This window comes from Microcaecilia unicolor, chromosome 3 (genome assembly GCF_901765095.1).
Source record: "Microcaecilia unicolor chromosome 3, aMicUni1.1, whole genome shotgun sequence".
In the NCBI taxonomy this organism is placed as follows: Eukaryota; Metazoa; Chordata; class Amphibia; order Gymnophiona; family Siphonopidae; genus Microcaecilia; species Microcaecilia unicolor.
In genome coordinates this window covers 453,303,821-453,331,582 of record NC_044033.1, presented here as the reverse complement: position 1 = coordinate 453,331,582, position 27,762 = coordinate 453,303,821, and the positions used below count along the sequence as shown (strand labels likewise).

At 41.9% G+C, this 27,762-nt stretch overlaps 1 protein-coding gene across 1 annotated transcript in view; it reads left to right on the top strand.

Annotated features, from left to right (window-relative positions):
* Nucleotides 1–27,762, top strand: part of CSMD1 (CUB and Sushi multiple domains 1) — a 2,896,277-nt gene that overhangs the window by 1,782,870 nt on the left and 1,085,645 nt on the right. The window contains exon 12 of the mRNA XM_030195161.1: nucleotides 9,624–9,736. Coding sequence (XP_030051021.1) covers nucleotides 9,624–9,736 — 113 coding nt within the window. The remainder of the gene's footprint in view (nucleotides 1–9,623; nucleotides 9,737–27,762) is intronic.

Sequence of the window (27,762 nt, the reverse complement as noted above, 5' to 3'; positions counted from 1 at the left end):
GAGTAAATATGCTTAATCTGTTCTATTGAGGTGATGATAAATGCACAAATGTGACCATCTCTGGGGAAATGTTGAGAATGGCCGATTCATGCCAAGGTTGTATAAGCAGTCTGAAAAAGTTATGTTCAAACTTGTAACTTTATTTTTTTTCACATAAAAGGATGGGTTTTGGACTGCTGTATTACAAATTGTTTGCTGTAACAGAATTCATTAAAACTAATTTTTTGTTTCTGTTGACTTTAGTCACCTTTTTCCAGAGATGGTCACAAATGATAGGTAACACATGGTAAAATGTCATAATGGGTAGTGGCATACCAAGGAGGGGGGCGGTGGGGGCGGTCCGCCCCGGTGCACGCTGTTGGGGGGTGCCGCGGCGCGCACCTGTGGGCTCCGAGTTCGGTACGCTAACTTCGCTGGTTCGCTGCAGCTCCCTCCCTCTGCCCCGGAACAGGTTACTTCCTGTTCCGGGGCAGAGGGAGCTGCAGTGAACCAGCAAAGTTAGCGTAGCGAACTCGGAGCCCACAGGCATGCGCCGTGGCACCCCCCAGCGGCGTGCACCCGGGGGGGGTGTCATTTCACCGGGGGGGGGGGAGGTGTCATTTCGCGGGGGGGGGGGGCAGGCTGCACCCGGGGGGGGGCGCATCAGCGATCCGCCCCGGGTGTCATCAAGGCTAGGAACGTCACTGATAATGGGTGCTGTTATTTGAATGTTTACTTTGTAATTTTCTATTATTTATGTTTGGATTAGCCTTGCTGTATACCACATTGGGTGAATTTCTTCAAAAAGGTAGTAAATGAATCCTAATAATACAAAACATATGCATATCAAAGAGATGCATTTGTTGTATTTTGTAGATATATAATGTGGTATACAGTACAAAACTGACCAAAGCATCTACATTCTAGTTTTCAAGTATTTAATATAATGGCAATATAATCTGTGTGAAAATACACAGATTATATTGTCATGTGAAACTGAAAGCTAGACAGAATAGTCAATCTTGTTTGCAGTAAAAGATGGATCGGTGTAGATGCCTAACATTTGTCCTTCAGTAAATTTGTTTATAACATTATTGGTAACCAATGAAATTTTACTGTTAACTTGGTCAATAATGCATTATTACCTATTTGTATTCAAGTCACACACATGAACAATTACCAAGTCCAGAAGCAAATTTGACATGGTGCTTTATTTCCTTTAGAGTGTTCTGGAAAATCAGACATTTCACTGCAAGCCTGATTTACTTTGATCAAAACAAATAGTTAAATTTTGGATACCCATCACAGGAGTAGTGTTTATACTTTACACATCAGGTCACTGTGGTGTGTTATTCTTTTGACCTTTGCTATATGGCAAATCCTCATTAATATTTAAGCAGGAGTAATGCTTATTCAAGTTGCTACTGAAAACAATTTAAGCTATGAAAATTTTATTTCTCTCTTTTCTGGAACACTTTCAATTTGATTGCAAGTATAATGCCCTAGCCATAAGAAAATGCAATCATATTTCAATGAACACTGAAGGTCTTATCAATGTCATAATCACCTTTATGCTCCTATTGTGTATTGCATTATAACAGATTTATCCTAAGTATTACAGAAGTAAACTGTGATAGAGTGTTGCCAGTTCTTCTTAGCAGTTCTTCCTCACTGGGCCACATAAGAATCCTAGTCCTCAAGGGCTCAGCATAGAGAGTATGGTTTAGTCAGGTCAGAACAGGAACGGTGTGGTTCACACAAGCTTGATAAACCTTCAGAGCTCTGACATGCTACAGAGGCCCAAACCAGGAAGAATTAGACCTCCAGAGTATGCTGACAAAGCATTCCTTTGAAGGACCCCAGGGGTAACATGGAGATAGGAATCTTAGGTTTTTGTTTTGTTTTGCAACTCTTTATACACTGAACTGCTTCTGTGGTCTGGTAGGAACTAGACCACTTTTGTTCGATATTGAGCTCCTAACTGCTTTAGATGCATCACTAAGCTGACAGCCTGCAAGAGGAAGAAGTTCCTGTCTATTTCTCTGTTTGTATCACACTATTAAAGGACCTTTTTTTCACCTTCAACTTGTTGTTTAGCTGTATCTGTAAAGGTTTATTACCCCTTTCTACTCACATTATCATATATGGTTATGGCAATGAGATCTGCACTTCCCAGAATAAAAAAAAAAAAAAAAGACAAATACACTAACCTCTAGGGTTTTGGACCTTGCTACAGCATAGAACCAGGAACTTTGGATAAAGGGATCAACTCTGCCCTAGAGAGAGATCAGAAGAAATTTGGTCAGAGCTGGGCAAGCAGGATTTGTTGTTGTGTTTACAGTATGCATTTGTGTGGCAAATCATAATGGAAAGGCTACTCCAGGCCCTTGTGGAGAAGCAGCAGCAGGAGCAGATACTGCTGCAGTGAGTTTTACAGTTTAAATTGTGAACAACAAAAACTCTCCAAAAATCTTTACTTCTAAAACAGTGCTATATGGCTCAAGTGTCCCTGGTGCTTCAGAGGCCTGTTTTCCATGTGACACCAATTAATCCCTCTATTGCCAAAGATGACCCCTGAGGATATTCTGAATTATTTCCAATGAATTTTGAAAGAACTTCTCAAATGTTTGGGTGGCTGGAAACAACATGGACCACTTACGTAGGTAACCTCTTAACAGATAGAGACCAAGCTGCCTTCTGGGATGCTAACACATGAACCCAAGAATAGCCACACTTGGTCAGACCATTGGCCAGTCTAGCCCAGTATTCTTCCAACAGTGGCTAATCCAGGTTACAAGTACCTGGCAGAAACCAAATAGTAGCAACATTTTATATTACCAATCACAGGGCAAACAGTGGCTTCCCCATGTCTACCTTGACAAATTAAACTTGTCTAATCCTTTGTTATACCCAGATACACGAACTTCTGCTACCACATCTCCCCGCAATGAGTTACAGAGGTTAACTATTCATGGAGTGAAAAAAGAAATACTCCTATATGTTTTAAAAGTATTTCCACGTAACTTCATTAAGTCTCCCCTCTTTTGAAAAGAGTGAAAAGTTGGTCACTTTTACATATTCTACACCACTCAGGAATTTATAGCTGTCAATCATATCCCCTCTCAGACATCTCTTTTCCAAACTGAACTCTTTTTTGAGATATGGTGACCAGAACTAAATGCAGTACTCAAGGTGAGGTTAAACCATGGAGTGATGCAGAGACATTATAATAATCTTTATTTTCCATCCCTTTCCTAATAATTCCTTGCATCCTGTTTGCTTTTTTGGCTGCCGCTGCACACTAATCAGAAGATTTAAGTATATTGTCTATAATAACGCCTAGATCTTTTCCTTAGGTTTTGACTCCTAAGGAACCTAGCATCAGGTAACCCAGATGGGTGATCCTTATATTCTTATGTGAAGGCTGCCATCTTGAAATGGTCAGAGTATAACCCAGATATGTATCAGCAGTAATTCTGGAAAGGGGTCCTTCATCTAAAAGAGAGTCTCCAAAGCTTTTTCTATCAAATTAAGGAAGTAACTTGTAAGTGGTTACAACCAAGAAGGGAAGACAGGGATGGAGATAGCCAAGGCCATTCTCCTGAAGCGCTTATTTGGTGGTTTGAGCCCATCCATGATGTTGTGGGTATGCCAATATCTTAACTGACATTGTATAGTGCTCTGGAGTTAGCAGAAGGTTTCCATCATGCTCAGTCTGTGCCTTAGAGTCCTAGACTGAGGGAGAAGAAACCTTCCTAAAGCCCAGGAACTCAGAAAGGTAGAATGGAATACTTGGCACTGCAATCATTGAGGACAATGTGTCCCATGCCATCCTGGCCTTGCCAGTTGAACCCTTGTACTTGTTTCAGTTGTAAAGGAAAGGGATACTGGGACAAAAATGCCCATTAGTAGAAGAGGACAGTATGGGTGTGAGTCTATGGAGTCCACATTCCTATAATTGAATTTGATGCTCCTCAACCAGGGATATGGAACTTTGTGATCCAAGTTGAGCTGGATGGGAATCCCCTTCAGGCGTTATGGATTACAAAACATGAAGACTCTTATTTGAAAAGAGATCATAAAAATGCTTCGCATTAATTATGTGATCAGCTAATGCAGCTTAGTAAATACAGCATTTAATTTTACAATGCATGATTTTCCCCAGAAGGGAAATTAACAGAATTTATTATTTGTCTGTTTCCTCTAAAAATACTCAGGATGAGGGGTGGAGGTGGACCAAGTATCTGCTCAACTCTTTGAATAATATCTCATCTATTCTTGAAGAATCCATTAAAGAATCATAATTGAGGTCTACACTATTGGTGTCTATGGTTTTGAGCAAGATGTAAATTCAATTATGAAACAACTAGTAAAACATGCCCATTTCTCAAAAAAAAAATAAAACGGGTGCTAGCAAGGCTATCTTGTAATGTTGATTATGTTTTTAATGCTCTTGTCGAAGCAATTTCTCCTCTCTCCCCTGCCCTCCCCTCCATGTCCAGCGATTCTCCTCTGCACTGCCCCTCCCATCTGATGTGAATGCTGCTAACCCACCCATGCCCCTCCCATGGCCAATCCCCATTTCAGTTGCATACTGAAAAATTTATGCACTCATCTTTACAAAATAGCACCTAGACAGATGTATGCGTAAATTCAAATTATTGTCAATTAGCACCAATAATTGATAGCACCCAATTATTGGTACTAATTGACTTATTACTCAATTAAATTTATGTGTACAATTTTGAACACCATTTATAGAATTTGGGGGTAAATGCATTAAATCGTAGGCGCCAACAATTCAAAATGAGTAGGGGTGTCAGAGAAAATACAAATGACTCTGGACACAGTGAAGGGGCTTGCTTAATATTGGGGGTGCTCAGCAAGAGCCAATTAATAGCAATCAGTGAATCAACCATGGTGTCTAAAATTTGAAGTGCCAGGCAGTGCCAAAACAAACAGTGAAACAAATGCCAGTATTGTGCTTGTTTTCGCATCGCTTGGCACTTCAGATTTTAAACTCTGTGGTTGATTCATTGATTGCTATTGATCGACTCTTGGTTTAATTGCTTGGACTCCTAAAAAAGGCATATGCGGAAACATGGACCGTGAAGAGTCCTTGCATTAGTGAAAGGCTGCCTTTAGAGGCCTCACATCAGTGCATGACTGTCTAAATCCTGATCGTGTCATTGTTTGTGGATACCTGCAATAAATATTTGAATAATATTTCCTGGCTCATCACTATGGTCATTCCCACTCTTTTGCTGAGAGCTCACTTCACCCAACATTTCCCACTCCCTCTAGATCCCACCTCACATTGCTCTGATCCCCCTTCCCTATCCTCATGTCCAATCCCCCTGAGACCATTACCTCCCTCTCAATTCTCTCACAATATTCAGTTCCCCAGATATCAATATGCTTCCTCTCAATCTCCCCACATCAAAACCCCACCCTGGTATGGGTAGTGGACTTTGGTCCTGGGGAACTGAGGAACTGAGTTTGATTCCCACTTCTGGCACAGGGAGCTCCTTGTGACTCTGGGCAAGTCACTTAACCCTCCATTGCCCCATGCAAGCCACATTGAGCCTGCCATGAGTGAGAAAGTGCGGGGTACAAATGTAACAAAAAAAATAAAACTCAGCCCTCTTTAACTCTATCTTTGTCTTAGTCCTCAACTCCCCTATGGACCTCACCTGGGGATCTTCCATTTTTAGTTCAGGGCTTTGGGGCAGCAGCAGTCCTGTCACCCAGGTTGGCACTTTCTTACAAAATGACAACTCTGCCCCTAGAAATAGTCTCCTTATAAGGAGGGAGGTCAGGAAGTTGGGAGAGGATAGGGCTTGGGGGTGGAGTTTTGGTCTCAGAGAGTGGGTTGGACATTGAGAGGTGGGTTTTTGATGCTAGGATGATTAGGAGAGGTAATAATGGTGTCACTGGAGATCAGACATGGGGCAGGGACAGGGGATTGGATATCAAGGGAGAATCAAGAAAAGGACCAAAAGGTGTTGCGGGAAGTGGACATGGTGGGAGTGGGAAATGGGGGAGATGCACTGCTGAGGCCATGTCTTCTTTATTTATATTTATTCTGGATCCTCACCCACATTACATGCGGTGGCAGTTAATAGGGGGCTTACTTTATAAGTCAGTAGGTTAGATTTTAGGAAAAAAGATACTATGTGAGAATTCCAACAAAATAATTCACCTTTGCTTGATCACTCGAGCCACACCAAAAGTGTTCCTGGCACAGATGGATCAGAGGGGAGGTATGCCAGAAGGCATCTGTGTCAGGCAATTTAAATATGCCCACAATCAAGTGAATTTTTTAAAATTATTTTTATATTCCTTGCATGTTGCCACAACCACTCGAATGCATAATAATAAAATTCTTTTAGGCTAGATGTTAAAGGTGTGCAGCCCAAATTTTTTCATTTTGTTTCATCTCCCATGCCATTTTAGGTGCCATATATAGAATCTGGCCCTAACTGGTTGGGGTAGCATTTTTACTGTGATGTCTGTCTAAATGTACATTACATTTTTGGTTTGTTGTTTTTGTTTTGGAGAGGTATTGTTAGTAGTGTGCATTCTTCCAGAAGAGTGTGCACTGTTCATGAACAGCACAAACTACTCTTTCAGAAGAATGTACACACTTCCAAAAAAAGAGCACAATCTTCTGCAAGAGTTTGACCTATTTTTAAATACCAAATACTGTTTGAAAATAATAAATAGTCTTTCAGAAGAGGGAGCACTATTTATGACACAGGAATAAAATCTACAATGTTAATTGTTTTTCCTTTTATTTGGGGCAAACAAATGACATGGTAAATACATGAAAGACATTCCCTGGGCAAAAATTTACATCTAAAAGACGAGTGTATTTTTTCTACAAATTGAAAGAAAAATCTAAATTGAATAAAATTTGCTTTATGAGGAAAAGTTAGTAATAGATAAAGATAGGAAATAATCACCATAATGACCGATGATGATGTAGGGATATAAGTCGTGCCATTTAAGAATGTTACAACATAGGCGAGCCGCACTGCTGAGGTCAGAAGTGAAGTTGTTTCTGGAGAAAACATTGCTGTGATTGAGCTGACTACAAATGGACGTTTTCTCATAAATTTTGTTTGCTAGTTTTACTGAAGTGGACCAGAGCATTAGTGTGTGTTATTAGTAAACAGGTTGCATTGTATAAAATGGGATCTGAGATAAATAGCACATGCCAATGGGGCCCTTTTACCAAACAGCAGCAAAATGTGGCCTTAGCACATCCTTATGCAGGCTTTTCCCATACTCTAAGGCCATTTGTTCCGCTGGGGTCCAATGGCCAAAATTCCTATTTTTGGTATTAATGACCACATGTTAATTTTGGCATTACCATGTGGCTATTAGGGCACAAGCCTCTACCCCCACTCAATGTGTAGATGTTATGGGCTCATGCACTAAGCACACACTAATCGCTTACCCCCAGATTGCATGCACAACTTAATTAATTAACAAGCCAATCAGTGAGATAATTGATACTTAACAACCAATTAGTGGCAGTATTATGCATGCCACATTCTAGGCATATTCTATAACATAGGGCATATAACTTTAATGTGTGCGGCTGAAAAGGGGATGTGGCCATGGACAGGTCATGGGAATTTCAAAAAACTAAGTACACTCTTATGGAATACACCCAATCTGTACCTAACTTAGGATCAAGTATTTAGGCCTGGTTTTAGGTGGCCTAAATGGATGCACCTACATTTTAGTTGCAAGAACAACATATGCACATCTAGTATAATAATTTGCACCTCCAACGTTCTGAAGCTGACTCCGTGGCAGCGTGGCAATGAAGCCGTGTAATGTTCGTAGAGTTCGTAATCGCCCCGCCCTCGAGGGAACTCTGTATAGTTGCCAGGGAAAGAAACGCGACGTTAGAAGGAGAAGGGACCAACCACAGGCCTCGCACTTGCTCTCAGTGCCCCGCCCTCGAAGGGAAGAGAAGGCTACATATAATATTCACCCACCGGAAGTTTGTTCCCTCCCTCCAAGTTCCAGGGTCGTCGTCCATCCCCCCTGCCTCCCAGTTCCAGCATCCCCCCTCCCTCCCTCCCAATTCCAGGGTCCCCCTCCCTCCCAGTTCCAGGGTCGAGTCCCTCCCTCCCTCCCTTCCAATTCCAAACCCCCTCCCTCCGAATTTTAAAAGTCATCCCGACTTACCTCGCACGGTAAAAAGCGTGCAGGCTCGGCACTTACTTCAGTTTTCCCTTCTCTGTCTCTCAGCTCTGGTCCCACCCTTGCGGAAACAGGAAATGAGGGTGGGACCAGAATTGAGAGACAGAGAAGGGAAAACTGAAGTAAGTGCTGAGCCTGTATGCTTTTTACCGCTGCTGCCGTCCACCGTAACCCCGACAAGGTAAGTCAGGATGACTTTTAAAATTCGGAGGGAGAGGGCCTGGAACTGGAAGGGAGGGAGGGATGATGACCCTGGAACTGGGAAGAAGGGAGGGGGACCCTGGAAACTGGGAGGGAGGAATGGGGGCACTTGAACTTCCCTTAAAAACATTAATGGCAGAAAGTGATTACCTTGCTAGTGCCCGTTTCATTTCAATGAGAAACGGGCTTTTTTTACTAGTATTCTATAAAGTACACCTAACTTTAGGTGTAGTTTATAGAATTGTGCTGAGCGTATGGTTTTTTGGTGCTGATTTTTCAGGCACCATTTATAGAATTTGGATCTTAGCATATAGCAATATAACTATGCTAACCAATTAGCACTGAACATTCCCATCTCTGCCCCAGACACGCTCCAGTCGCAAAATTAAATTTTATTTTTAGTGCGTGGGTAGTGCGCACACATCCCAAAATGACTATGAGATGCCTTAGTGCGCCCCACAGTATGTCATTTTTTCCTTTGGTAAGCAAATGTTAGCGCTTACCATAGTACTACTACTACTACTTAACATTTCTAAAGCGCTACTAGGGTATACATAGCTTTATAAAAGGGTCCCAGTGTGTGGTGGTAGACTTTTATAACTGCAAAGTTGGTTGTGCATTAGTGCAACTGCCTCAAAGATTAAAATCTTTTCCTATCAAATTTCCTTGTGACTTGGGCATGTTGCCTAAGCCTTGGGTGACTCTATACTAACTAACCTGTTAGTCTCACTCACACACCGAAAGAGTGACAATGGACTTCACATACTGCAGCAGGACATGTTTATCCACTCCTACCCTAGCTGATATTATATTTAACCATCTCACTGACCTCAGGTGCACCTTTCTTTAAATTAGTCACCTTACTCTCTGACGTCTTCTTACTCTCTTACCTATGTTCTATGTTTGCTTATACCCTTTACTGTGAATTAAAGGGTTCTACTGCGTATTGTGTTGACATTGTAAGTAGTATACAATGCTATCCTTTGTTTTGTTATTTGAATATTTTTACTGCTGTAATTGCCTATTGCTTATGTTTGATTTATTCTTACTGTACACCACCTTGAGTGATTTCCTTCAAAAAGGCAGTAAATAAATCATATTAAATAAATAAATAAATATATATATATTGTAAACACTTTAACGCAAGGACTTGGGTTTATTTATTCTTTTTGTAAAGCATTATACATACTAAAATAAATATTTATTGTTACTTTTATGTATAGACTCACTGGATCTAGTGTTCCTGACCTTGTGGTGAGCATGAGCAACCAGATGTGGCTCCATTTACAATCTGATGACAGCATCGGCTCACCAGGATTCAAAGCTGTATACCAAGGTACTTCCCGTGGAGTTCATTTTATTAACTCAAAAGGATGGATGATTACCTGTCTACCACAAAAATACTATGAAGAAGCCTATTCATTAATGTGTTTATAATGTGCTTTGAACAGATATGTTAGAAAATGAAGGCAGTTAAAGCAAGCTTAGGGGCCTTTTTCAAGGGTGCATTAGATGCTACGTGCGTGCAGTAAGCACCTGTACGAGACTACCAGCAGGCTACCATGCTCCCTGGTGGTAATTTTAGATTTGGCACATGCTCATAATGCCTGAATGAATGATTTATTTATTTCCTCCAATGTGCGTTGTTTCCGACGGTAATCGGCAGTTGGAGCGCATGTAGCGTATGAACTTACCGCTAGATCAATGGGTGGCCTTAAGGGCTCAGGCCGGTTTTGGATGTGGAGCGGTTTCAGTTTTACTGCATGCCCTTTTCCCATCCCATTAAAAAAAAGCCCTTTTTTGCAGATGTGGTAAAAACTGTCCTGGCGAATGCACAATACATGCACCTACACTACCGCAGGCCCCTTTTTACCGTGTCTTAGTAAAAGGACCCCTTAAATTGGCATAGGCACGCATGTACTATCACTACAGAAAAATTTCATGCCATCTAAATAATATTTAAACAAGCTATGTGTTAAGCAAATACATTCTATTCAGCTTACCAGTTTTCATTCATATACAGTTGGTTAAAATCATGTAAACAAAAGCATTAAACAACTCCACCCACCAAAGCTTAAGTACACTTTAAAAGTTGTGCTTTTTTGGGGGGGAGGGGGGAGGATTCCTTGGTAGGCTAACATGCCTATTGAATTGATTGCTCCCCCCTCCACAACTCAGATAAATTATGCAAGGCCTGGTAATCTAATCAAGTTACCTGCAACCCCCTCCTAAATATTCAAATAAGTTTTTTTCATGGACCTTCCCCAACTCCCAAACCTTCCACCACCTACTCATCCATTGCTTACAAGAAAGCACAGTTAACCAAGGCAATTTTGACCAATGAAACAAGCAGGTATTAGTCTGGAGTGGCCTCACTGTGTGCACAAGGGGTGGGGTGGGGTCCTTTGGTAGAAACATCTTTTAATACCCATTTTACTAAATCATCAGAAAATGTTCATTGATCCAGGGGCGTAGCCAGACAACAGATTCTGAGTGGGCCTAGGCAAGAAGTGGGTGGGCACCAAGTGTTCTTCACCGCCACCACCACCACCACCACCACCACCAAAAAAGTATCTCAGCTGGCGAGAAAACGCTTCTTTCCACCTTGGCTTACCATCAAAGGGAAGTCTTCAGCTGATAAGGCTTGGGATCTCCACCAGCTACCCCTAAACGTATGCTACTGTTGGGTGGGCCTGAACCCTAAGTGGGTGGGCCCTGGCCCACCCAGGCCCACCTGTGGCTACGCCACTGCATTGATCATTAATGCATGCTAGCAGATGATTCCAATTAACTTTAATAACTGGTCTCCTAAATGCTATACAAATTTATTATTTCTTAGGTAAGGTAATAGTGCCATTTTCCATGCAATAATTTTTATAGTAGTCACAGGGTTGCAAACATTTTATTTTTAAAGGGAGGAAACTCCTGCCCATGTTGTCTTTTGAATATGTTGGGCTGGCCAGCATTACAGGCTTTGTGCCTGCTTTGTCACAGATGCCAGATAGGTGCTGTACATTTATGCAAGGAGTTTCACAATGAAATTGCTGATTATGCCCTCTTCTTTGCCACACCAACACATTGGAGGTTTGAACAAAAACACCCATACTGAGAAATAGCATTTCTACCTATGAAAGTGAACTATTTTCAATTCCCATCTTTGCTCAGGTAACTGCTTAGTCAGACACATATAGGGGCACATTTACTAAGCTGCATAAGGTTCTACGCCCACCCAACATGCACCAAAATGGAGCTACTGCTTGGTTACTGCGTGGCTCTTGCGGTAATTTCATGTTTCTTGCACATCCGATACGAGCGGCCGAAAAATAATTTTTGTTTTATTTTCGGATGTGCATATTGGACGCGTGACAAGTGACATTTGTCACTCGAAGGTCATTACTACCCGGTTACCGCGTGAGAGTTTACCGCTAGGTCAATGGCTGGCGGTAAGGTCGTGGACCCAGTTGACGTGCAGCAATTTTGATTTTGTCGCTCATCCATTTTCGGCAAAAAATTTTAAAATGGCTACATGCACACTAAAAAATGGATTGGCGCGTGCTTAAAACCCACGCCTACACTACCGCAAGCCATTTTCAGCGCACCTTAGTAAAAGGACCCCCACAGTCTTTAAAATATTGTCCAGGTATAACCAAAATATATAATACAGCATCCCAAGGAAATAATAGCGGGAAACTTCAACAACCTGGAGAAAGGTACCAGATGCCATGGACCATGGTACCATTAGAAAAGACCAGTCCTGTGTGTGCATGTTCAGGCTGATGGAGGGGAGAAGCATTTTATCACACTTCTCTGTCATGAAAGGCCAATTCTGTATTAATGGGGAAAAAAACCGAGAAAACAAAATGATTAGTACTTTGGATCTTTGGATTGTAAATCTAGGTTGAAAACTGCTTTTTACACTACTTGTGTAGATATCTAATATTGTTTCAAATTGAATCTTTCTCTTGCAATGAACTGCTTCATAAGAAATCACTGCAGGTATTAATGTGATGTCCTTTTGATCAAGCAGGAATAATAGCTATTTCCTCCTTCAGTTATTTAGTTCACATTTAGAACAAGAGGCAGCTACTGATGTTTATTACTTGATTTTTAGCAGTAACATTCACATTATGGCAACATAATCCTGTGTCTCTGACAGTTATTGTACCAAAGTTTATGTTAGAAAAGAAAAATACTGCTTGAATGCCAGCACATCAACATATTTTAGAGTGAATTGCTGGATTATTTTTTTCAGATCGTATGCATAATGTTAAAAGGACGTCTTATATACTAACTAGAAGAAAGGTGGAAGAGGGGAGATATGATAGAGATATACATTTAAATAACTCCGTGGCATATATACATAACTGTATATAGAAGGCAAATCTCTTTCATTTGAAAGGAACCTCTGGAATGAGGGGGTATAGGATGAAGGTGAAAGGGAACAGGCCCAGGAGTAACCTGAAGAAATACCTTCACAAATAGGGTAGTGAATTTGTGGAACAGCCTCCCAGTGGAAGTTTTGGAGCAAGATTGGGAAAAGTGCATAGGATCTTTAAAGGGGAGGCAGGGATAGTAGATGGTATGGATGGGCAGATTGGATAGGTCATATGGTCTTTATCTGCCTTCATTTTTTCTGTGTTTCTATATGAAATGATGTGTTTATAGATAATTTAAATCCTGAGACATCTTCATTTGTTGCATAGTGGTCCTTTTACAAAGGTGCACTAATGGATTTAGCATGCGCTAAATGTTGTGCAGCCTATTGTATACCTATGAGCTGTATGGTACCTAATGCAAAGTAATTCATTAGTGCACCATAGTAAGAGGACCCTATAATATGTTAGTTTCCTTATCAGTATAAATGGTTTACAATTCATAAAGTATGAGAGTGCAATGTAAAATGAGATGATTAGGTGCATAGAAGCCTTAATGCATGTCATATATGTGATTCCATTTGTTTATTTTTGTACCTTGGGTATATTTTCTTCCTTTCTATTCGACTGTTATTTAATACTCATGTTCTATTTATATTACCAATTGTATATGTATTCTGAAATGACACAAGTCATGTGGGAAAAATTGTAAGCCACATTGAGCCTGCAAATAGGTGGGAAAATGTGGGATACAAATGTAAGAAATAAATAAATATATAAAGAACTTGAAATATTTCTCTCTAATAATAATTTTCATAATTCTATATTTATATATATTATTTATTTGAAAATAGTTATATGTCAGCATCCCTATAAGAAAGCCAAAATAGCTCACAATTAACAAAACCCCATCTCAACAAATTATTAAAGTCATTTTCAGGAGAATTCTATATATGGCACCTGATGTTAGGCACTATCCCCGGATTCTATAAAGCTGCAACTTTTTGCATGTGTAAATCTGGTCATATCATGGATTTGCACATTCAACTTAGGTAACAAACCAATCAGTGCTGATAATTGCCAATTAAAAACAATTAATGATACTACTACTTATCATTTCTAAAGCGCTACTAGACGTACGCAGCGCTGTACACTTGAACATGAAGAGACAGTCCCTGCTCGACAGAGCTTACAATCTAATTAGGACAGACAAACAGGACAAACAAGAGATAAGGGAATATTAAAGTGAGGATGATAAAATAAGGGTTCTGAACAAGTGAATAAGGGTTAGGAGTTAAAAGCACCATCAAAAATGTGGGTTTTTTGCTTAGATTTGAAGATGGCCAGAGATGGAGCTTGACGTACTGGCTCAGGAAGTCTATTCCAGGCATATGGTGCAGCAAGATAAAAGGAACAGAGTCTGGAGTTAGCAGTGGAGGAGAAGGGTGCAGATAAGATAGATTTACCCAATGAACGAACACTAATTGATATTAATTAGAATCTACATGCACAACTGTTTATACATATTCTGCATCCTGATGCATGTAAATTCTAAGTCCCGTAGTTGAAAAGGACACATGGTCATAGGCATGGAATGGATAGGTCATGGGTGTTTCTCAAATCTAAGTGCATTTAAGGGGAAATTCTGTATATACGACACCTTAAAAATCAGTGCTGTAAAACCACACGGTTAGCACGGTGAGTTTGACATCGGTGCCGGGAAAAATGGTGGAGGCTATTATTAAGAATAAAATTACAGAGCACATACAAAAGCATGGGCTACTGAGACAAAGTCAGTACGTATTTAGTGAAGGGAAGTCTTGCCTCACAAATCTACTGCATTTTTTCAAGGGGGTGAACAAACATGTGGACAAAGGGGAGCCGGTTGAGATTGTATATCTAGATTTTCAGAAGGCATTTGACAAAGTGCCTCATGAAAGACTCCAAAGGAAACTGGAGAGTCATGGATCGGAGGCAGTGTATTATTATGGATTAAGAGCTGGTTAAAAGATAGGAAGCAGAGAGTAGGGTTGAATGGTCATTATTCTTGATGGAGAAGGGTAGTTAGTGGGGTCCCTCAGGGGTCTGTGCTGGGATCGCTACTTTTTAACATATTTATAAATGACCTTGAGATGGGAGTAACTAGTGAGGTAATTAAATTTGCAGATGACATAAAGTTATCCAGGGTCGTCTCATCGTGGGAGGAGTGTGAAAGATTACAAGAGGACCTTGTGAGACTGGGGGATTGGACATCCAAATGGCAGATGAAGTTCAGCGTTGACAAGTGCAAAGTGATGCACGTGGGAGGGAGGAACCCGAATTACGTCTATGTCATGCAAGGTTCCACTTTAGGAGTTACGGACCGAGAAAGGGATCTGGGAGCCATCGTGGATAGGACGTTGAAATCTTCCACTCAATGTGCTGCAGCGGCTAAGAAGGCAAACAGAATGTTGAGTATTATTAGAAAAGGGATGGAAAACAAGCATGAGGATGTTATAATGCCGTTATATTGCTACATGGTGCGACCGCACCTGGAGTATTGTGGTCAGTTCTGGTCGCCTCATCTAAAAAAAGATATTAAGGAATTGGAGAAGGTGCAGAGAAGGGTGACAAAAATGATAAAAGGGATGGGACGACTACCTTATGAGGAGAGGTTATGAAGGCTAGGACTCTTTAGCCTGGAGAAAAGGCAGCTGAGGGGTGCTATGATAGAGGTCTACAAAATAATGAGTGGGGTAGAGCGGACGGATGTGAAGCGTTTGTTTACGCTTTCTAACAATAATTGAACCAGGGGACACAAGATGAAATTAGAATGTGGTAGGTTTAAAACAAATTGGATAAAGGTTTTCTTTACTCAGCGTGTGGTTAGACTCTGGAACTCATTGCCGGAGAAGGTAGTGACGGCAGCTGGCCTTGCTGAGTTTAAAGGGGGTCTGGACAGATTCCTGAAGGAAAAGTTCATTGATCGTTATTAGATTTTGGGGTTTTGCCAGGTTCTTGGGGCCTGGATTGGTCGCTGTCGGAGACAGAGTGCTGGGCTTGATGGACCTTTGGTCTTTTCCCAGCGTGGCAGTGTTTATGTGCTTATGATTCTATAAACTGCGTCCAAAGTTAGGCGTAGTTTATAGAATACACTCACATACTATTCTTGCAACTAAAATTTAGGTGCATCCATTTAGGCCACCTAAAATCATGCCTAAATACCTGCGCCTAACTTAGGCACAGATTGGGTGTATTCTATAATAGTGCACGTGTTTTTTTAAAATGCCTGCAAGTCACCCATTCCACGCCCATGTCCACACCCCCTTTTTGACTGTGTACATTAGAATTTATCAGCACTATGTTATAGAATTAATTAATTAAAGGCAGCTAGTGCTGCTAATTGGTTAAGTACCAATTATCACCGCTGATTGGCTTGTTAATCAATTAAGTTGTGCGCACAATTTGGCTGTGCTGCCAAATTTATGGTACACAACTTAAGGCACCATATATAGAATTTGGGGATTATTCTATAAGCAACATGGAAATTTAGGCTTATTCTAAGAAGTACACCTAAATTTAGGTGTGCTTTATAGAATACACCTAGGAATTTTTTTTCAATGAGGATTTTTCAGGTGCCATATATAGAATCTAGCCCTATGTCTATGCAGGGTTTTTGGCATGCAAAGGCATTTCTAATGGATGCAAGGTGCCAAAATGGAACAGAAATGGCAAATCCAATGTGAAAACATACTTTTGCATCCATTTATATAATAGCACCTAAATGTTTCTACGTAGTACTGCAAGAGGTGTAACATTGGAAGGGACATGGTTGGGTCAAGGGCATTCCCTTCAGATACACACAGAGGGGCATAATCGAATGTGAACGCCCATCTCCATGGGTGTCTGTCTCCGAGGACGGGTACGTGAAGGGGCGGGCCAGACCATATTTTCGAAAAAGATGGGCGTCCATCTTTTTTCCGATAATACGGTTTGTGCCGGGAAATGCATCGCATTTAGGCGGATTTGAGTTGGGCAGTATCGTTTTTCAGCGATAATGGAAACCAAAGGCGCCCAGCTAAAAAAATGAACAAATCCAAGGCATTTGGGCATGGGAGGGGCCAGGATTCGTAGTGCACTGGTCCCCCTCACATGCCAGGACACCAACCGGGCACCCTAGGGGACACTTGTAACAATTAAAAAAAATTAAAATACCTCCCAAGTCCATAGCTCCCTTCCCTTGGGTGCTGAGCCCCCCCAAATCCCCCCGAAAACTCACTGCCCACAACTCTACACCATTACCATAGCACTTATGGCTGAAGGGGGGCACCTAGATGTGGGTACAGTGGGTTTTGGGGGCAGTTTGGAGCGCTCCCATTTACCACCACAAGTGTAACAGGTAGGAGGGAATGGGCCTGGGTTCACCTGGCTGAAGTCCACTGCACCCACTAACAACTGCTCCAGGGACCTGCATACTGCTGTCATGGAGCTGGGTATGACATTTGAGGCTCGCATACAGGCTGGAAAAAAAACGTTTTTAAAGTTCTTTTTTTTGGGTGAGAGGAGGTTAGTGACCACTGGGGGAGTCAGGGGAGGTCATCTCAGATTCCCTCCGGTGGTCATCTGGGCAGTTGGGGCACTTTTGGGGGACTTGTTCGTGAAAAAGAGGGTCCAGAAAAAGTGACCAAAATTCTCGCTTCTGGCGCCCTTCTTTTTTCCATTATCGGCCGAGCGCGCCCATCTCTCCTCAGCCGATAAACACACCTCAGACCCGCCTTCACCATGCCTCCGACACGCCCCCGTCAACTTTGTCCGTTCCCTCAATAGATTGCAGTTGGAGATGCCCAAAATCGGCTTTCGATTATACCGATTTGGGCGCCCACGGGAGAAAGTCGCCCATCTCCCAATTTGGGTTGAAATATGGGTGTCTTTCTCTGTCAAAAATAAGCTGGACAGTATTATAGAATACTGCAGATCTATGCCCAACATGTGCACCAAGATTTACAACTGGTTTCAGCTGGTGTAACTCCTCGCTCCCAAAGTTAACGTGGAGGGGGATAATCGAACGGGGGCGCCCATCTCTAAGGATGACCCTGTAAAGGGGCGGGGCAACCCATATTATCGAAACAAGATGAACGTCCATCTTTCGTTTCGATAATACGGTCGTGGACGCCCAAATCATGAAATTTGGGTTGACCTTAGAGATGGTCGTCCCCGGTTTTCGGTGATAATGGAAAGCGAGGACGCCCATCTCAGAAATGACCAAATTCAAGCCATTTGGTCGTGGGAGGAGCCAGCATTCGTAGTGCACTGGTCCCACTAACTGAATGGAAAAAACCCTTCCCTTACCGATCCGTAAAGGAACGGGCATGCATGAAGGAAATTGCATGCAAATTAGCTGCTTGCTGTTAGCTCATTTGCACACGATTTCCTTCCTAAGGAGGGGAAGGGGAGGCAGTTGAGGACATCCAAAATGTGAATGTTTCTGTGAGAAGGACATTCATGCCTTTACTATGCCTCCAACACCCTCTTTATTTATTTGGATTTTGGATCACAAGTAGCAGCAGTGGGATTTGAACCAGCCACCTCTAGATTGCAAGACCAGTGCTCTAACCACTAGGCCACTCTTCCACACTACTCCACTCCCTTGAAATTTGGCCATCCCTGTGGGGGTCAGTTGAGGACGTCCAAAATGTTTGAAAGAAGGACGTCCACGTCTTTGTTATGTCCCCGCTGACACACACATACCTCCCCCCACCCAGGGACCTGCATACTGCCCCCCCACAGGGATGACCAAATTTCAAGGGAGTGGAGTGGACTGGAGGAGTGGCGGAGTGGCCTAGTGGTTAGAGGAGGAATGTGGGGAGAGATGAGAGTGGAGAGGTACTGAGGAGCCACAGAGTGAATGCACTTATAAATCAATAAGAGGAGTTTGAACTGTATGCGGAAACGGATAGGAAGCCAGTGAAGTGACTTGAGCAGAGGGCTAATATGAGCATAACAACACTGGCAGAATATTAGTTGTGCAGCAGAATTTTGAACAGATTGAAGAGGAGAGAGATGGCTAAGTGGGATACCTGTGAGAAGCAAGTTGCAATAGTCTAAGCGAGAGGTGATTAGAGCATGGATGAGGGTTCTGGTAGTGTGCTCCAGAAAAGAAAGGGCAAATTTTGGTGATATTATAGAGAAAGAAATGACATGTTTTAGCAGTCTGCTGAATATGTGCAGAGAAGGAGAGAGAGGAGTCAAAGATGACCCCAAGGTTACTAGATAATGAATGATGGATGAATGGAATGGTTACTAGATGGATGAATGGAAGGAAGGAAACGTTGAAGGTTGAGAGCTGAGAACAAGGAGATGGTGAGATGAATACAGAGGGTGGACAATGGGTTCCTACAGTGTGCAGTGGTTTCAGATGGAGAAACAGGAAGGGACAGTACCAAGAAGAAAAAGTGTACTGGAGCCATAAGTAGTAACTGGCAGAAAAATAAATGTAAAGAGATAATGCCCCTAGAGCAGAGGCCCAGAGTGGATCTGAGTGGACCTGGGAGTCACCCCGGAGAAGGCTGTAAGATATGCAAATGAGCTGCAAGTCCTCCATAGCACCTGAAAGGCAGCCGTTGGCAGAGCTGAGTACCTCTCAGCCAAGGAAATACTTACCAGGGGTTAGGCCGAAGCCAGCATTCCTCCCTCTGAGAGTCACCTGATCCTAGCCAAAAAGCACCTGGAAACCCTGGGCACCTGGAGCGAGGGCCCTGGGAAGATCGGGGAGGACCTGGGAGTCACCCCGGATACAGCTGTGAGGATATGCAGAAGGGTTGCAAGTCCTCCACAGCACCTGGTAGGAGCACTGGTCACCTAGAGTGGAGGCCCTGAATAGATCAGAGTGGACCTGGGAATCACCCTGGAGAAGGCTGCAAGTATATGCAGATGAGCTGCAAGTCCTCCACAGCACCTGAAAGGCAGCCAGTGGTAGAGCTGGGCACCTCTCAGCCAAGGAAAGGCTTACCAGGGGTTAGGCCGAAGCCAGCATTCCTCCCCCTGAGAATCACCTGGTCTTAGCAAAAAAGCACCTGGAAACCCTGGGCACCTGGAGCGAGGGCCCTGGGAAGATCGGGGTGGACTTGGGAGTCACCCCGGTTACAGCTGTGAGGATATGCAGAAGGGCTGCAAGTCTTCACTATTCTAAGAAAAACTTTGTTAAAAAAGAAAGGAAAACAAAAAAGCTATGGAATAAAGCTTTGTTAGCTATTCATGCATTACAACTAATTATCTATTGGCCTCAACTATAGGAGATTGCATGGAAAGTAATGGTAACAGATTGTTTCCCAACAAAAAAAGCTGTAAGATGCTGTGGCTCATAGAATACATACTTGGCTACCCCTAAAATTTATAACACATTCATGTGCAATTTCCAGCAAAATTGTGCACCGAGTTGCAAAACTCTAAGATACGACAAGAGAAATTGTCTAAAATATTTCTGGGTTGCTCTTACTACATCTGGAAAGACTAATTTTTCTGTTCATTAAGATCGAATTCATTTTCTGAAAGGATAATCTTAACAAGCAATCTCAGTCAGGGTCTAAAATCAAATCCACAATCAGTGTCCCAGATGTTGCCACCAAGAGGCTCTTTTACTAAAGCTTAGGGCTTGTTTTATCAAGCTATGCGGCAATGCCCAGGAGGTTTTCATTAAGAAAAACTGGAACATTATGCAGATGCATCCCCTATTCCAACAACATCAACTGTGGGTTGCCTTTTCTAGAGAGCATAATTTAAAAGAGTTGTTGAGCCCAGCAGATTTACCACCGGTACATACAGAGAGATTGAGAGACAACGGTGGGCATTTTAAATGCAGTAATTGTAGCACTTGTACTTTCACAATCGAATGTACTGAATTTATTAACATGGTGGATTCTAAGAGTTTTAAACTGACTTCCAAGACAAATTGTCACTCAACTTATAATAAAATCTATTTAGGGAAGGCCACAAGAAAGTTGCATGTGAGGATCAACGAATACAATTTCTGGAACACGCTTCAAATTGAAGAAGCGCTGTTAGTGATACATTGTGTAAATATGGGGCACAAATTTTCAGAACTATGCTATTTTTCAATAGAACAAATGCAAGGTGGGGACCTAGATCATTTATTGATACAGCATGAACAGCGTTGGATCCATCAATTACACACAATGGAACCATGGTTACACACAATATAATCAAAATGTTTAAATTCCTGTATAGAGTGGGCTACATTTTTGTGAAAGTTTTGCCCTCTTAGGCTTGCTGTAGTTTGCTTTCCTTGTTTTGATTGGTGGATTTTTTGCTGGCATTGTATCTAGAATCTGACGCCATTTTGAAAAGGGTTATTTGAAGTAATTCAAGAAATCTGTGGTCCAGTTTTTCTTGCTATTTTGAAACCTCTTTTGCAGATGTTACCTATGCATTTCATCTGCAGTGCATCCAAATCAAAAGGGGGCATGTCATGAGAACATACAGTAAGAGTAGCCATACTGGGTCAGACCAATAGTACATCTAGCCCAGTATCCTGTTTCCAAACAGTGGCCAAGCCTGGTCACAAGTAGCTGACAGAAACCCAAATCTTGGCAACACTCCATGCTACCAATCCATGGACAAGCAGCGGCTTCCCCATGTCTGTCTCAATAAGAAACCATGGACTTTTCCTCCAAGAACATGTCCAAACCTTTTTTAAACCCAAATAAGCTAATCGCTGTTATCAAATCCTCCGGCAAAGAGTTCCACAGCTTAACTATTCATTGAGTGAAAAAATATTTCCTCATATTTGTTTTTAAAGTATTTCCATTTAACTTCCTTGAGTGTCCCCTAGTCTGTACTTTTGGAACAAATAAAAAATAACTTTTGGCATGTTGGGGGTGGGATTAGGACATTCCTAACACTTCAACATTTTTTTACCATAATGGAACTAACAAAAACATCCAGGACTGAAACTAAGATGTTTTGATCTATACCTGTTTTAATAACGACTAAACCATAAAAACTGAAGGAATAAAGGCATGAGCTCCCCTTACTCCCCTAGTGGTCATTGACCCCCTCCCACCCATCAAAGATGTGAAAGAAATAGCCTCAATGACAGCTTCAAATGTTATGGCCAGTCCTATTTTGAACAGCAAGAAGGTCCTGGATGGAGAACTGCATGGGAGCAGGGATCCCCTCCAGGTCTGCAGGAATCCTGCGAGTATGGATCCAGATCTACAGGAATTCCACAAGGATGGACCCTGTGGAAGTGCCTTCCCTCCCCTGAGCATAGGGTGCCCTCCTTGCACATACCTCAAGGTACCCTGGTGTTCTAGTGGCTTTTTGGGGGCAGGGACAATCCCCACTCTTTCCTGCCTGCTGCCGCAGTTCTGATCCCCTCCTCTCCGCTTTTTTAAAATGGCAGCCGAGAATTCCAGTGGCGGCCACTGCTGGAAGTCTTGGCAGCCATTTTAAAAAGGAGTGATGGTGAGAGGGTATATACCATGGTAGTGGCAAGAAAGAGTGGGGATCTTTCCTTCCTCGAAGAAATCACTAGACCACCGAGATGTATTGAGGTATGTGTCAGGAGGGCACCCAGGGCTGGAGGGGAGGTAGATGGATGGAGTTAGGATGATTAAAAGTTAAAGCCTTTTAGGTGGATCTCTGTTTCCCCTTCCTTGAGGAGCCGTCATCGACGTACATTCAAAACCAAGCAAGTAAACCCATGAACTGCTGTGTCTCACTTATATTTTCAAACATGCTAGCTTGTGCAGCATACGGATGTACACAGAGGAAGTGTAATAACGGAATAACTTTTCATAGGTAGAGTTGTAATTTGTTATAAATCATAATCAATCTATCATTTGGAGGGTCTGTTATAGGGACACCCTAGCACTGTAATATTTGTGCAGGGATTTTTTTTCCTTGTTAAGGGCCAGTAAAACAGACATCATGTTATGAGAATCAGGTGCTCAACATTCGGAGTTTCTATCTATCTATCTATTTACTTATTTATGACATCTATATCCCACATTAAACATGAATTAGGTTGAAACCTGGAAGCATTTAAAATCTTTTATTTTTTTTTTTCCTGTGCCTACATCAAAAGAAGAAGATGGGATATGGGAACTTGCTCTTTTATTTTTGTGGTTTGCATTGGTATATTATAAAAATACACTTGCCTTCTTTATTACTAGTTTTTTTTTACAGACAGGTATTGAATAATTACAGAGGGGCTTCCTTCATGCAAAAGTTTTGTCCAGAGTCATTTTAAATAGTAACATAGTAACATAGTAGATGACAGCAGGAAAAGACCTGCACGGTCCATCCAGTCTGCCCAACAAGATAACTCATATTTGCTGCTTTTTGTGTATACCCTACTTTGATTTGTACCTGTGCTCTTCAGGGCACAGACCGTATAAGTCTGCTCAGCACTATCCCCGCCTCCCAACCACCTGCCCCTCCTCCCAACCACCGGCTCTGGCACAGACCGTATAAGTCTGCCCAGCACTATCCCCGCCTCCCAACCACCAGTCCCGCTGCCCACCACCGGCTCTGGCACAGACTGTATAAGTCTGCCCAGCACTATCCCCGCCTCCCAACCACCAGTCCCGCTGCCCACCACCGGCTCTGGCACAGACCGTATAAATCTGCCCAGCACTATCCCCACCTCCCAACCACCAGCCCTGCCTCCCGATCTTGACTAAGCTCCTGAGGATCCATTCCTTCGGCACAGGATTCCTTTATGCTTATCCCACGCATGTTTGAATTCCGTTACCGTTTTCATTTCCACCACCTCCTGCGGGAGGGCATTCCAAGCATCCACTACTCTCTCCGTGAAAAAATACTTCCTGACATTTTTCTTGAGTCTGCCCCCTTTCAATCTCATTTCATGTCCTCTCGTTCTACCACCTTCCCATCTCCGGAAAAGGTTCGTTTGCGGATTAATACCTTTCAAATATTTGAACGTCTGTATCATATCACCCCTGTTTCTCCTTTCCTCCAGAGTATACATGTTTAGTTCAGCAAGTCTCTCCTCATACGTCTTGTAACGCAAATCCCATACCATTCTCGTAGCTTTTCTTTGCACCGCTTCAATTCTTTTTACATCCTTAACAAGATACGGCCTCCAAAACTGAACACAATACTCCAGGTGGGGCCTCACCAACGACTTATACAAGGGCATCAACACCCCCTTTCTTTTGCTGGTCACACCTCTCTCTATACAGCCTAACAACCTTCTAGCTACGGCCACCGCCTTGTCACACTGTTTCGTCGCCTTCAAATCCTCAGATACTATCACCGCAAGATCCCTCTCTCCGCCCGTACCTATCAGACTCTCCCCGCCTAACACATACGTCTCTCGTGGATTTCTATTCCCTAAGTGTGCCAACAATGTCCAGTTCAGCACACTATTAGTCATGAAGTTCATACCAAGTTAATTATCTTCATTAGAAAATAAGGGTCATGTTTACTAAGCTGCACTATAGGCACGCTAGCATTTTTAGCGCATGCTAAAAATTAGCACGCTCTAATGCTAGAGACACCCATAGGAATATATGGGTGTCTCTAATGTTAGCACGTGCTAAAAACGCTAGCATACTTTAGTAAACAGGGCCCTAAATCTGTTGCCTCAGGCTGCTTGCTATGTGAATATTCCATCACTGTTTCATTATTGCTACCAAATATTACATATTAAGGGTGTTTGTTTAAATTCCTTTAACCAGTCTTTACATGCACATGGTTTAGCTTTTTAAATCAAAACATGAATCCTAAAGGTGGTTGAACAGTTAGGTATAAACTGTATTGTTTCTGACTTTATTTGTTTTGGAATTTGGACTGATTTGGGTCCTGATCTGATCTGTAAATCTGCTGTTTTAGCAGAGTACAAAAAAATGATTTATGTTACTTTTACTAATATTTTTACTACACATAGAATCTGGCTTTCTTGGATGGGGGGGGGGGGGGGGTCAAGGTGACTGTGGAACTGGAAGGGCTGGAAGCTGGGATGGAGATTACTAGTGGTGGGGATGGGCTAGATTCCCACGGGGATGGGCGGGGACGGTTTAGATTCGGGTGGGAATGGGTTAGATTTCTGTCCCCATGCAACTCTCGAGTCCTGGAGTAGCCTAGTGGTTAGTGATGTGCACTGTGGAGAAGGGGACCCAGACCCATAATCCACTCTTACACTTCTGGTGGAAAGTGTGAGCCCTCCAAATGCATCAAGGTCCTGGAGTGATTTTAAAATTTGTTTTGCTGCTCAGTTAACTTTTTTCTTATTTAAGAAAAATGTCAAAACTTATCTTTGTAAAAAGTTTGTTAAAATTAGTTTTATAATAAGATTCTCTGTTTCCCAAGAGACTGTTTTTTTAATTATTGTAAACTGCTAAGAATCAGAAGGCATCAGTGGTATAGAAGTATAATGTAATGTAATATAACACCTGCAGGCAATATGGTCTATTGCAGTGGTGTGCAGTTGGGTACAGTAGCTTTTTGGTGGGTTTTTGAGGTCTAATAATATAATAAAAGGGTGTAAAGGTGAGATATGTACCTGCAACCTTTTATATGAAGTCCACTGCAGCACGCTCTAAGGTGCACACTGCTCTGCTTGGATGTCTGTGTGGCCAGTCTATTAAGAATGTTGGCTCCTCCTACATCCCAATGACTTGTTTGTGTGCATTTTTCCTTGGATGACTTTTTTTTAAACTGTACCAAAAAGATAAATGCACAGAGCACAAAAACATCTAGCAAGTGGCCATTTAAAAAAAAAAGTTTTGCTGCTTTGAAAATCTTCATTATTTGCTATTTGGTTTCTGGACGTTTTGAGCAAAAGTTCCTAAGCTGGACTTAGACATCATATCAAAAAATGCCACCAGGTGCACTGCTATAAAATTACTCCCCATATTATAATTTGTGGGTTTTTTTAAAATGGAAATAAAAAATATTTACAAACAGTGCTTGAAACAGAAAAGAACTTATTAGAAATTTTAAAAAAGGATAAAAGAGTTCAAAGATCCATAAAAATGAAGGGGCCCTTTTACTAAGCTGTATAAGCATCTATGTGAACCCAACGTGTGCCAAAATGGAGTTACCGCATGGTTCTTGTGGTAATTTCATTTTTATCACGTAGCCGATATGCGCAGCTGAAAATTATTTTCAGACGCGCGTATCGGACGTGCTTCAAGTAGAATTTGATGCGCGTAGGTCATTACCACCCAGTTACCACGTGAGACTTTACCGCTAGTTCAGTGAATGGCAGTAAGGTTGCAGACCCACAATGGAAGTGAGAATTTTGATTTTGCCGCACGTCCATTTTTGGCAAAATATTTTAACATGGCATTTTTTACAGGTGCACTGAAAAATGGATCGGCGCTCGCCCAAAACCCACACATACACTACTGCAAGCCATTTTTCAGCGTACCTTAGTAAAAGGACCCCTAAGAAATTATATAGTGCTAATATAGACCACAAATTAAAGGGTATCCAAGACAAATAAAATAACCGCTGAAGCTTAAGGAAAGTATTGTAAAAAGAAAATGAAAGACAGCGAAAAACATCTAATAGGGGCCAGCAAACAATTACATCAAGCATCAATCCTTACACTAACATCATCCGCTGCTGGTGTTGTCTGCTCCAATTTCTTAGATCTAGAAATTTTCTAAAGTGCTCTAGGTCAACCCTCCTCCCCCCCTCACACACACATATATATTTAAAAGAAGAATAAATCACACATTTACAAGGAAAGCACAGTAAAAATTTATCACACAGGTCTAACACCTGCTGTTTCATATGAAGACATTTTTTTCTACATTCTTAAGTGACTTTTGTTAAGTCCATATACAACCATTTTTTGTCCCATATAGATCTGTGGGGAAAAAAACAACAACAACAACAACAAAACAACAACAACAACAAAACAACAACAACAAAACAACAACTTAAGAATATGGTCACGATCCTGGGGGAATACAAATGTCACCAGAAGAGTAGGAGTTAATGTTTCAGTTTCAGATTTAAAAAAAAAAAAAAAACCCAGTTAAATCCAAACTATCCTGACATATAACCTCTAATTGTAAAACATGAGCAGTACCTTGCTTCAGTTCTAAAGATGTAGAAGCCTCAGGTTTCAGGGTAATATAATATGCTTTTATAATAGCTGAAACCACTTCCTTAGGCATCAAAATAACTTCTTCCAAGTATTTCTTGAACTGTTGGACTGAAGAAAAAATAGGGTGTTCGGGAAATTTAGAAAGTGCAGGTTTAAGAATCTCAAGGAGTTTTCCATGTTTTCTAGTTTCCTATTTGTAACAATCTTATCTTTCACCAGGGCAGATTGTATGTTTTGTAACTCCACAGTTTCATCCTTGACCTTCTTAAGTTGTGACTGAACCTTTATAACAGAACCATCCAAATAAGAAGCATTAAGACTATAGCTCATCACAACTTTAGTTAAAGAAATAATCATTAAGGGGTCTTTTACAAAGCCTTTAGATTGTAAGCTCTTCCGAGCAGGGACCGTCCTTAATTGTTAATTTGTACAGCGCTGCGTAACCCTAGTAGCGCTCTAGAAATGTTAAGTAGTAGTAGTAAGTGGCCTGTAGTAATGTGGGTGTCTTTTGGGCACATGCTGGACCACTTTTTACCACGGCTGGAAAAAAAAGCCATTTTTGGGGGGGGCTGGGAAATGGGTGTACGCAAACATTAAAACTAGCAAACGCCTATTTACAGCCTGAGCCCTAACTGCCAGCCATTGACTTAGCAGTAAGGGCTCACATGCTACCCACATAGTACCCATTCTGCATACGCCAATGTGGCTGCGCTGACGATTATTGCCAGGAATGCCCCCACGGTAGAAAATAGAAAAATATTTTCTACCACGGGATTCAGCATGCACCGAACTTAGAATTACCACTGGGCACACGTGATCTGCCGCAGCTTTGTAAAAGGGTCTCTGAGGGGTTCTTTTACAAAGGTGCACTAAAAAATAGCTTGCAGTAGTGTAGGCATGGGTTTT